The sequence below is a fragment of the Nicotiana tabacum genome, chromosome 16 (genome assembly GCF_000715075.1).
Source record: "Nicotiana tabacum cultivar K326 chromosome 16, ASM71507v2, whole genome shotgun sequence".
Classification (NCBI taxonomy): domain Eukaryota; kingdom Viridiplantae; phylum Streptophyta; class Magnoliopsida; order Solanales; family Solanaceae; genus Nicotiana; species Nicotiana tabacum.
In genome coordinates this window covers 90,782,219-90,793,899 of record NC_134095.1, presented here as the reverse complement: position 1 = coordinate 90,793,899, position 11,681 = coordinate 90,782,219, and the positions used below count along the sequence as shown (strand labels likewise).

General features: G+C 38.1%; 1 protein-coding gene across 1 annotated transcript; it reads left to right on the top strand.

The window, feature by feature from the left end:
- The first annotated feature begins 335 nt into the window (after positions 1 to 335).
- Positions 336 to 10,949, top strand: LOC107785112 (transcription factor SRM1-like). The gene is made up of 2 exons (XM_016606339.2): positions 336 to 1,093; positions 10,123 to 10,949. Exons 1-2 carry the CDS (start codon positions 720 to 722, stop codon positions 10,595 to 10,597), a joined length of 849 nt encoding a protein of 282 aa, XP_016461825.1. The 5' UTR covers positions 336 to 719; the 3' UTR covers positions 10,598 to 10,949.
- Positions 10,950 to 11,681: the final 732 nt, after the last annotated feature.

Sequence of the window (11,681 nt, the reverse complement as noted above, 5' to 3'; positions counted from 1 at the left end):
TATCTGTGGCTGTATTGAGGAGAACAAATGAAAAAGGAAGCCGCAGTGTTTTACTGTAAATGTTGGGTCTCTACTCGAAATGCTTTTAGTTGTGGACCAGTGCTGTTGTTATCAAGAAGGGAATTTTGGCCGTTGGGTCATCGCAGGGATTAATAAGTGGCAATTGGAATACTGTTGCTATCCAAATATGGTCTTCTGGGTCTTTCTTGGGTATGTTTGGATTAATCATGGTAGTCACTTTTCATGGTAAATTAGTCCTAATTACCATGGAATTGGAATCACCGTCAGTAATTAAAGTTGTCTATTTTCTCTACTATATTGCATCTTTTGCTTTTATGACTTTCAGATATTTCTCATGTTCTAACTAAACTAGGGTCCCTCGTTTCTTCATCACTATGGTCAGCAATCCACAAGTGTCCAATTCTTGATTTGGTGAAGGAAACCACCATTTGCATCCATTAGCATCTCTCTGCTTTTCAGTTTGTTTGGCTATTTTTGGACTCCCTTTGTTTCTGTTCTCATTGAGCTCATTGGCCTGCTCTATATCTCTCTTCTGATACTCAAATTGGTGTATTGTATATCTTGCTGAGGCAATAATTCAGATCCCAATTTCCGCAAAGCTCTAATTGTTCAAGCTTTTTTGGGGGACTGTTGAGAACTTGTTCAGATTCAGTTGTGTCTGTTTCTTTTCTGCGTATAAGCTCAACTAACAAGGGTAGATGACAATAGATGAGTCAAGTAGCTCCATATGGAGTAGAGAGCAGGATAAAGCATTTGAGAATGCCTTGGCAACTTATCCTGAGGATTCTCCGGATAGGTGGGAGAAAATTGCGTCTGATGTTCCTGGGAAAACCTTAAAAGAGGTTAAGCATCACTACGACCTCTTACTAGATGATGTTAGCAGGATCGAGTCTGGCTGTGTTCCTTTACCTTGTTATAACTCTTCTTCCGACAGTTCTACAAGCCATGGTGCTGATGAAGGAATAGGAAAGAAGAGTGGGAATTCAAATGGTGAATCAAATCATGGAGGTAAGTCTACCAGGGCGGATCAGGAGCGTCGCAAAGGTATTGCATGGACAGAGGATGAACATAGGTGTGTAGCCATTTCTTTATATGTACAAGTCTTTTCTACTCTCTACATAAAAAATTCAAGCTTACATATCTTCAAAGTTTACATAGCCATTAATGTTATCCACTATTACATATTATCCCTGTGTTACCTTATGTTTATTCAAGTATATCCATATAAATGATTACAAGATGCTTCCACTTCTGTGATTAAAACGCTACACTGGAACTCTTTCACTTTAATCCCGAGCTCAAGGTTGATCAATTTGCACCGGAAATATTCAGTGTATATCTTTCTTTGCAAATGCTTCTGACATCTTCTTTGGCAAGCGTGAGCGAAGGTCCTCACTGTTTCTGTTTTGGCATCTGAACGTGGCTGCTGACCATAAGTAACTGTATTGCACCAAACAGATCTGTTGTTTTTCTCTTAAGCTTACTGTACAAAATATCTTCATGAATTTGTTGCTGAAATTCTGAATGGAGTTAACTCACAACCTCCACAACAGTTGGAAGAATTGATGGTAGTAGTTATAAATGAATATCTTTTTTATTTGAACCAATATAATATCATCTGAATTATCATGGCAATTCAAGCTTATTTTCCTTGGCAAGGCGGAATGTTCTGATACCTTTTTCACTAAATTTTCTCTAGCTGGGTTGAGTTGCTTCCCCTCGTACATAGAATATGAAAAAATGAACACCTTTTGGCTTGAGCGTATGCTTTGTTGATTTTTAGAAGTAATTTACTGTCAGACAATTGTAGATGACAGAATGTTTATCAGATATGGTGTAAAATATCAAATAATGGGTTGGTCTTAAGGGTTAACCCCAGATGGATTTCTTGGTCATCAAATATAAAATATCAAATATCAAATATTGGAAGAGTATTAGATAACAGAAAAAAAGCCTATTCTAAGTAGGTCTCTGGTTCTTGTGTCAGGTAAGATCAAAGCACAGAGAGTATATTGACTTTCATTCCTCACTTGCTTTGGTAATATTTTCTAATTTATTGTTTGTGAAGCTACGTTTTCCATAAGAAGCATGAAATAATGTTGAATGCAGGTGTCCCATTTAGCATGTTTATTTATGCTAAAGAGAAATGTGGATGCCACTTGGTTGACTTTAAATAAGAGAGAATAGGGCAGCACTGACAAATTTTGTGAGATAAGTTCATGTGGAGTGTACAGTTAGTGGCTTACAGCAAAGTTTATCTGAAGCCAGTGTAATCATGTATTTACCGGTTAAATGAGTGAATTAAGATATGATGGGTATCTATGAGTAAAACTATATTGAAGGTGAAATTATCTTAAAAGGGCCTATTTATTGTGGCTCTCGTCGTTTAGCCAGGAAGACAGATGTGCTTGAGTGCTTCCTCAGTGATTTTCTACTTTGTATGCAAAATGATTTTGTCAAAATCTGGTCAGCCTAATGATCCTATTATTGACGAACAGTAAGCTGATCATGAGCGGATGAAATACTCCTAATCTTTGCAGAATTCTAGGAAAACCCTGAAAAACAGCCCCTTTATTTCTTCGTCAATGCATACTAATGGAGGACTCATAGCTCAAACTAGTTCTATTAGGATATGTAGTCTCAAGATATTAATAGTAACCTTCCACACTCCCACAACTTTGAGATCAAAGGGTTCGAGTAACCAATGAAGCAAAGCGGTAGAGGGCCTATTGACTCCTCGGAAGGGGTGTTTGCCATATCAAAAAGAAAAGGATACAACCTTGTGATCTGTCCTTCTATCTGTTCCTTTGCTTCTAAACCTCCCAAATGAGCGACACTATTGTAATTGCATTGGCTAACATGTGCCATTGAAGTGAGCTTGTACGGGAATTACTTATCCTCTTAAGTGCATGTAGGAAAGAGATTGGTGGCGTTTGCTTCAGATATTTGAAAAAGAATTTCAACAAAAATAATTCAATTTTTGCAATAACTGCTGTTCAACCAAAACATCAAGAAAGAAAAGTTCTTCAGCTTTTCCAGAAACAGCAAAGTTTTTATTTCTTGGCATTTGGTTGAAAAGAAGCTTCCGCAAAAGTTGATATTTTTTTGCAAACCAAGTGTTTTAAATTTTTGGCGCAAACACCACCTTACTCTTTTCTTGCTCTCCAGTTCTAATTGGTTTAAGTTATTCATAATTTAATTAATCTGTGTGTCTCACTTGAGTGTTCTCAGTTGCTGCTTTTTGTCCATCTTTAAAGCATTTATTGTACTTGTCCATGTTTTATAGCGTATCCCATGTATCAGAAGTATTGCTCTATCTCTTGCCTAAGTCCTGCAGAACTCCGCATTTTGTGTCTGCTCAACCCCCCAACCTCTAGCAGCGAATAATCTAGTCATAGTACCTTCTAATTTCTTTCTTGATGAATACAAATAAAAATTTGAACCTTCTAAAAATTCTCATCCTTTATCAAGAGAGATGAAATATAATGTATGACTTCTCTTTAAACCCCTGTTTAGACAGAACTTCGACCAATTTCTGGTGACAAGTACAGTGAGTTTCATATTAATTGTTCAATGACTTAAGCCTAGTGTATGGCGACATGAAACGTGATTGAATAGAACCAGTACACTTTGAAGATGAAGGAAAAGAGAACATCTTTTGTTGCTGGAAACTCATAAAAGCTGATTGAGATATTTAGGCAAGAGGTATTTCGACAAGGCTCGCTGATACAAATGTATGAGAGAAACAAGAACTTCATTGGGAAGTTATGACTTTGTCCACACATGCTATAGCAGGTATGTCAGAACTTTCACCTGGCTTAAAGGGGGCTGTGGAGAGATATGTTGGAGATGGAAAAAGTCATGCTAGATGGATTAATATTTTGTGCTCCAGACTTTAGCAATTGGGAAAATAAATCTAACAATGGGAGTTTCATCACTTTCCTTTATTTAGTAGGCGCTAGTTCTCTTCATTTGACAGCATTGCATCAAGATGGATCCAGTAAACCATTACAAAGGTGAAGGTGAAGAGGAATTGCTGCAAAATAGAGATGTTTCCTGATAGAACTTTATGGGAAAAAAAGAAGTTTATTGATAGAGGAGGAGTCCTTGAATACAAGAAGGAATTTCCTTAGTAATTCCTTGGGTGGCTTCTTTTGAGCCGAGGTAACAAAATTCCAGAATGCTCGAAAATCAAGAAGTGGGCCAAACAACCCTTTTTCTTTGATGCTTATGGAATGTAAGAAATATAAGATTGTCTCAAAATAGTGAGAATGATGTAGAAAGTACTGTAGATCTTTTTCGTGTATTTATATTTTTGGTATAAAGATAGAATACCATGGTGTATTGTAGTTAAATACACAACTTGTACATACCTTTGACACTTGACTTGTGTTCAGTAATGAAAATTTTGACTTAAAAATAGAAGGGCAGAAGCATGAAAAAATTTGACACATCCAAATCTCTAACACGAACGACACATGTCTGAATTTGAGTTTCCATCAAGAGAGGAAACTGAGGATTGGTAGGAAAGTGGTATTTTAGACGGGGAATACTCATGCTACATTGGTGGTTATCGGTCATTGGATGCCCCAGAGAAGATGTGAAACCTGAGTACACTTGGATTAGGCTTCTAGGGCTATAATTACATCTTTGGTCGAAAAAGGTTTATCGAGCAATCGATGATTTTTGCGGTGATTTTATTAAATTAAGCAATGCACCAAATAATGTCATTTCAGGTAGGATTGAATTCGTGTGAAATATCTCAGGTCGGATCAAATTTGTGTGAAATGGAGGGACAACCACATTTATGCTTGTCTGAAATTGGAAATTGGGATGGTATAAGGTAGAATCTACTCCCTATGTGTGCTTGGGTTGCAGAAGATGTCAAGGTGATTGGAAAATTAGAGAGCTAGGAATTTGATAGTATGAAATGAGAGCTCTTTTGTTATGTGGGTTAGGAGACACATGTTCGATCTTTACATGGTTCAAAATTTAAATCGCTCGACAAATTTTCAAAGGATGACGTGGAGGATTCAAGGGGTGCAATGTATCCGGTAAAAGAGGACGAGACCCAAATCCAATTGCACACCGCTAGACCGTCTTTGTCTAGTCCAGTTCAGATCTCGTTGAATGGAAAAAACAGTTGGCGAGCAAAGTGCATATATTGGGGTAACTCGATATGCTTTTTAATGAAACTACGGCCCACTTTGGCTATTCTTTTGTTCCTGAATCTAGTAGGTGTAGACATTGAGGCCTTTGAAAAAATGGTTAAGAAGCTCGATTTCTCGAAGTTACAAGTAGTTTATAATGTAGCCTTTTCTAAAGAGGCCCGCCCAAATGATTTGACAAAGGAGAAAGAACTGAAGTTGGTTCCGACTAACATTTTAGAGATTGCAGCCATACAAGAGGTGACTGTTTTGGAATGAGGTGATGATTCCTTAGAACACATCCCTAAAGAATACCTCTTGCCTTGGATGGAGGAAGAATGGTATAATGCCAACAACAACAACAAACCCTGTATAATCCCACATGTGGGGTCTGGGGAGGGTAGTGTGTACACAAAACTTACTCCTATCTTTAAGAAGCCAGAGAGGCCGTTTCCGGTAGACCCTCGGCTCAGGAAAGATAAAAGAAAGCAGCAACAACAAGCAAACCAATTAGAAAACCGAAGCTAAAATATAAGACTAACACCAAGTAGTGCAATCAGAAAACCGAAGCGAAAGAAACAACAAGTGATAACAGAAATCTAAGAATAGGAAAATGCAAGCGAATAGTGTAATCCATCTTCACCAAATGTGAAGCAAAGGTATCATATTATTAGATGAAGAAAACGTAATGATGCTAAGCAGACGACTGGGGGCTCAATTCCCATGTTTCGAGGTGAAGCTCTGCTACTATTCCAACAAATTGAAAGAACAAAAGGGAGAAAGCAATAATATCATTGAAAGCCCGTGTAACAACAAGAAGTGGATGAGAGAATTAGAAACATTTGAATTTCATATTAACCACAGAGATGGGAAAAGATGGAAGGGTAAAAACAATAAGGATAACAATCACCAAAGATAAATGTTAGTTAAAAAGAATTAGTTGCAATATAGGGGGGTCGAATCTAAGTTTTGGTCCATGAAGGGAGAGCAGACTTTCTTTGTTTCCGGAGAAAAAACATAAGAGTATGGACATATGACTTGGTATGGCTTTCATGGGCAACTAGGTGAGTTGATTAAGCTGTCATCAACTCAGGAGGAGGTAGTGGTGGCCTTGTTATCCTTTGGGTTATTGTAGTGATGTAGAAAAGTAGTTTATAGAGAGAACCTTTGTGAATAAGGGATCTAACGTGTTTCTTCAATCACCAACAGGAAAAAGTTCAAACATATTCCTGCAACTAATTATTTCGCCACTGATGACCATTTTAACATAGAAATTGTTCAAAGAACCTTGTAAAATGTATGTCTAGCTTGTAAGAAACATTTGTGGTGTTCCACTATATAAAGTGCTTAATTATCTGTTTATTTGTTTAATAGATATAGATTTTCATCTAAGACAGAAATAGAAAACACTCTATTGTCTTTGCACTCCATAAATATTCCCAATTCAAGCCACCTGCACTATGCCCGAAGAATGGAGATGGAGTACGATGGCCCCGTTGTATAAGAATAAGGGTGATATCCAAAGTTGCAACAACTACCGGGAAATCAAGTTACTAAGCCACACTATGAAAGTTTAGGAGAGGGTGGTAAAGCTAAGGTTGATGAGGATTGTGACTATTTCTGAAAACCAGTTCGGATTTATGCCGAGAAGTTCGACTACGAAAGCTATTCATCTTGTTAGGAGGCTGATAGATCAGTATAGGAAGAGAGAGATTTACATATGATGTTCATCAACTTAGAGAAGCTTACGATAAAGTGCCAAGGGAGGTTATGTGAAAATGTTTGGAGGCTAGAGGTATTCTTGTTGCATACATTAGGGCTATTAAGGACATGTATGATGGAGCTAGGACTCGAGTGAGGACAGTGGGAAGGGACTCGGAACACTTCCTAGTTATGATGGGGTTGCACCAGGGGTCAGCCCTCAGCCCATTTCTATTTGCCTTGGGGATCGATGCATTAACGCACCACATTCAAGAGGAGGTGCCGTGGTGCATATTATTTGCATATGACATTGTACTGATTGACGAGACGCGAGGCAGTGTTAATGAGAGGTTAGAGGTTTGGAGGAAGACCCTGGAGTCTAAAGGTTTCATGTTGAGCAGGACCAAGATAGAGTACTCGGAGTGCAAGTTCAGCCGTGCGACTTAAGCAGTGGACGAAGACGTGAGACTTGATTCTCAAGTCATCCCTAGGAGAAAATTTTAAATACCTTGGGTCAGTTATACAAGGGAATGGAGAGATCGACGAGGATGCTACATATCGTATTGCGGCGGAATGGATGAAATGGAGGCTCACTTCCGGTGTTTTGTGTGATAAGAATGTGCCACCAAAACTTAAAAGATAAGTTCTATAGAGCAGTGGTCAGACCCACTATGTTGTATGGGGCGAAGTGTTGGCCAGTCAAAAACTCCCACATCCAAAAGATGAAGGTGACTGAAACAAGGATGTTAAGATGGATGTGCGGGCATACCTGATTAGATAAAATTAGAAATGAAGTTATTCGGGATAATGTTGGTGTGGCCCCTATGGAGGACAAGATGCGGGAGGCGAGATTTAGATGGTTCGGGCATGTGAAGAGGAGGCATAGATGCACCGATGAAGAGGTGTGCGAGGTTGGCCCTAGAGGGCCCAAAGAGAGGTAGAGGCAGGCCGAAAAGTATTGGGGAGAGGTGATTAGGCAAGATATGACTTTGCTCCAGCTTACTGAGGGCATGACCATGGATAGGAAGGTATGGAGGTTGAGAATAAAGGTAAAAGGTTAGGTAGCCGAGCCTGTCCGTGTCTGTAACAGTAACTTTAGTACTTGACTTAGTGTCATTTGAGTATTCTCGTATTCCTTGACTTCTGTTATTATTTGTTGCTTTCGTTTCGGCTTTCTGATTGCAGTACCTAGTGTTTGTTTTGTATCTTTGCTTCGGTTTTCTGATTGGTGTACTTGTTGTTGCCCTTCCTTTTACCATTCCTAAGCCGAGGGTCTACCGGAAACAACCTCTCTACCTTCTTAAAGGTAAGGGTAAGGTCTGCGCACACACTACCCTCCCAGACCACACTTGTGGAATTACAGTGATTTTATTGTTGTTGTTGTTGTTCAAGCCACCTGCACTAACATTAGTATCTATGCAGAAGAGAGTAAGTATTTTTTATGATCATATTACCACTAGTTATTATATAATGTATAGACTTGGTTCTCAAAGACGAGAGATGATTTTGCCTACTTAGATTAACGAGAGATGATTTTGCCTACTTAAGTAGATTATCTGTTATTTTGATGTTCCTGTTGGTAATGTGATACATAAGTGGCGTTTGTTTTCTCAGTGGTCTGAGCTTATATTGTATTATGTAGTTGCAATCCACAAAATTGTTCCTATTTCAAAAGATATTATAGTATACGATTGTATCTCCTCTGGGAGATAGTTCCAGTTTATCAAGCCAATACTTTGTCAGGTCTCTTTTTAGTCCGATTCCTGACTCTTAACTGCCTGAAACTTGATCTTGTTTGTGCAATCAGAAAATTCAGAATCGTTGGTTGCAAGGATCAAGTATGATGTGATCATTAGGTTTAGCCTCTTTTCTCTCAACTAATATGACTTATTTGATCCAGATTATTAGGTTAGGGTTGCTTTAAGAAGATAATTGAACTGAATTGACCGGAGCCAAACCAGTTTGAAAATGAAATATATTCTAATCAATCAATTGCTAAGTTTGGTGCAGTTGTTCCAGCTCGGCCAGGGTTAGTTTATTACTCTCGCAACTGAACTCCAACCTATAAGTATGTTGACCTATTAATCTGGCTTTATATTTTTTTAACTTTGATCTCAGTCTTCATCTTCCTTTGTTTTTGCCTTGTTATCTGGAATAACATGAAAAAGTTGTACTGGATAGATCTATGCAATAACAGGACGAGAAGTGTATTTGATAGAACTAATCGAAAAGAATTCTGGAAAACAAACAAACAAAACAACACATACAGCAAAATCCCACATGTGGGGTTTGGGGAAGGTAATGTGTACGCAGTCCTTTACCCCTACCTTGAGAAAGTAGAAAAGTTATTTCTGGTAGACGTCAGAAAAAATACAAAAGTAAAATGGATAAAAGGCTCAAGAAAGGTAAAAGCAGGAAATAACAATAAGCAGCGTTACCAGCAAGGCAATCAGAAAACCGAAGTGCAAGAATCAACCGATAATAACAGGAATCTGAGAACAAGAATACAAGACTAGCACTAAATAGTGCACTAGAACTGCTGGTATGAAGAAGACGCTCGGCTATCTAACCTTCTATTCTAATTCTCGACCTTCACATCTTCCTATAAAGGGTCATGTTCTCTGTGAGCTGGAGCATCACCATGTATTGCCTAATCACCTCTCCCCAATACTTCTTCGATCTACCCCTACCTCTCCTTAGGCCCTTGACGACCAACCTCTCACACCTTTTTACTGGGGCATCGACACCTCTTCTCTTCACATGCTCGAACCATCTAAGTCTCGCTTCCCACATCTTGTCCTTCACCGGAGCCACTCCCACCTTGTCTTAAATAACTTGATTCCTAATCTTATCCAGCCTGGTGTGCCCGCACATCCATCTCAACATCCTCATTCTGCCACTTTCATCTTCTAGACATGGGAGTTCTTGACTGGAAGTGAAAATATATATTCTCAATGATATTTTTGCTTTTTGAGAACCACTGAACAAAATTTCAATTTTTATGTCAATCTATATCCTTTCCTAGTTTACCTGAAAAATACATTCTTTCATGCGATGCTTGGTGAGCTTTCTTGTGTGCAATGTGCTCTATGACAAAGTTGAAAAGTGGTGCATTAATCTGAAAGGCTATGTTTTCTTTCTTGTCTTTTTTTACTGCTGTGCTATTTGTGTCTGTTGAAGCTAACTCTTGTGTTTGAAGCAGAAGTAGCAATTGATCTCATAATTGCCTTTATCTTCATGGTTCTGAAAACAGATTGTTCCTTCTTGGTTTGGACAAATACGGGAAAGGTGATTGGCGAAGTATTTCACGAAATTTTGTTGTGACGCGTACTCCTACACAAGTGGCCAGTCATGCTCAAAAATACTTCATACGTTTAAATTCTATGAATAGGGACAGGAGACGGTCAAGCATACATGACATTACCAGTGTTAACACTGGAGAAGTTTCAGTGCCTCAAGGTCCGATTACTGGCCAATCAAATGGTTCTGCTGCAGGAAGTTCTAGCAAACAACCAACACCTGCATCAGCTGCTCCTCCTGGCGTTGGTATATATGGAGCAACAAGCATTGGACAACCAATAGGAGGACCCTTTGTTTCTGCAGTTGGCACGCCAGTGAATCTTCCACCATCAACACATATGGCATATGGTGTCCGGCCTCCACATCCTGGGGCAGTTGTTCCTGGTGCTCCAATGACGTATCCAATGCCACATACAATGCATAGGTAATACAAGTGTTTAGTTATGAAATTGTACAAAGTAAGACGGTAGAGGCTTGTGCTTTCTAAGTCGTAATGCAATCTTCTCACTTAGCAGTAATATTATTTTGTCAATTTATGTTATAGAAGAACAATAAAGCATTAGGCAAGACTCCATGCATCTATGTGTGTGATTTAGGCTACCTAGATATAGGTTAGTGATCTTCTTTCTCATGAAGAGGTAACTGAAAGTAAGGGTGAGCTCTTCTATGGGGAAACTTTTAGTGAACTGTTGATATGTCCCTTGTTGGGAAGTCCCATTTCATGTTATACTTTGCCATATCGTATGAGAGAACTTATCGTCGTTTTCAGCATGCTTCCATATATACGACTCTTCGTTTATTGTATAAACTAGTAAATTTATCCGTGCAAAAAAGGCCTCTTTTAATTTAGTATATCTATTTTTGTTCCTTTAAAAAGATAATCGAAACAGAACAAATTATAACTTCAACCAAAGGCCTTTTATAAAGCTTAAGTAACTTCAACCAAAGGCCTTTTATAAAGCTTAAGTTTTCAGATACTAAACCAAAAGTCACATAAGAATATCATCTATATTTTTGTTTTAAGCAAATAAGTGAGCAACACCATTCTCATCTTCTTAATTTCTCGAACCCCTATTTTTTCACCCCTTAATGACGATATGCCTTTCTCCATCATTTGTTCTTGCATTTTCTTTACGACATCGTTTTTTCCATTCAATAAGACATTATATAAGAGAAGGGATTAATTCCTTCCACAGGATCTTTTGAATGATATGTGTGTATATATGTATATAAAATATATTTTGTACTTGTGGCATACATAATTCACAATACTAATCAAGTTCTCTTACCTATAAATTTTAGTTACAAAAAAATAAAAATATATGTTCTTTCAATTATGTAATTTTAATTTTGTGCAGACCAAATACTTACCTTTAAACTCAGATATTGTTAAATTAGAGCCAATAGAGAAGTAATCTTCGCGATCATCAAACATTGTAACATTATAGCCGAGCAATAATTTTCCAGATTTCAAAAGCAATACTTGCAGCCTGTAGGCAGGAAATGAAAATC

What these genes read in the sequence shown, in the direction of transcription:
- LOC107785112 (XM_016606339.2), top strand. Translation starts at nt 720, where the DNA reads ATGACAATAGATGAGTCAAGTAGCTCCATATGGAGTAGAGAGCAGGAT. An exon ending in TGGACAGAGGATGAACATAG is followed by an intron (nt 1,094 to 10,122) that starts GTGTGTAGCCAT and finishes TTCTGAAAACAG; the next exon opens with ATTGTTCCTTCTTGGTTTGG.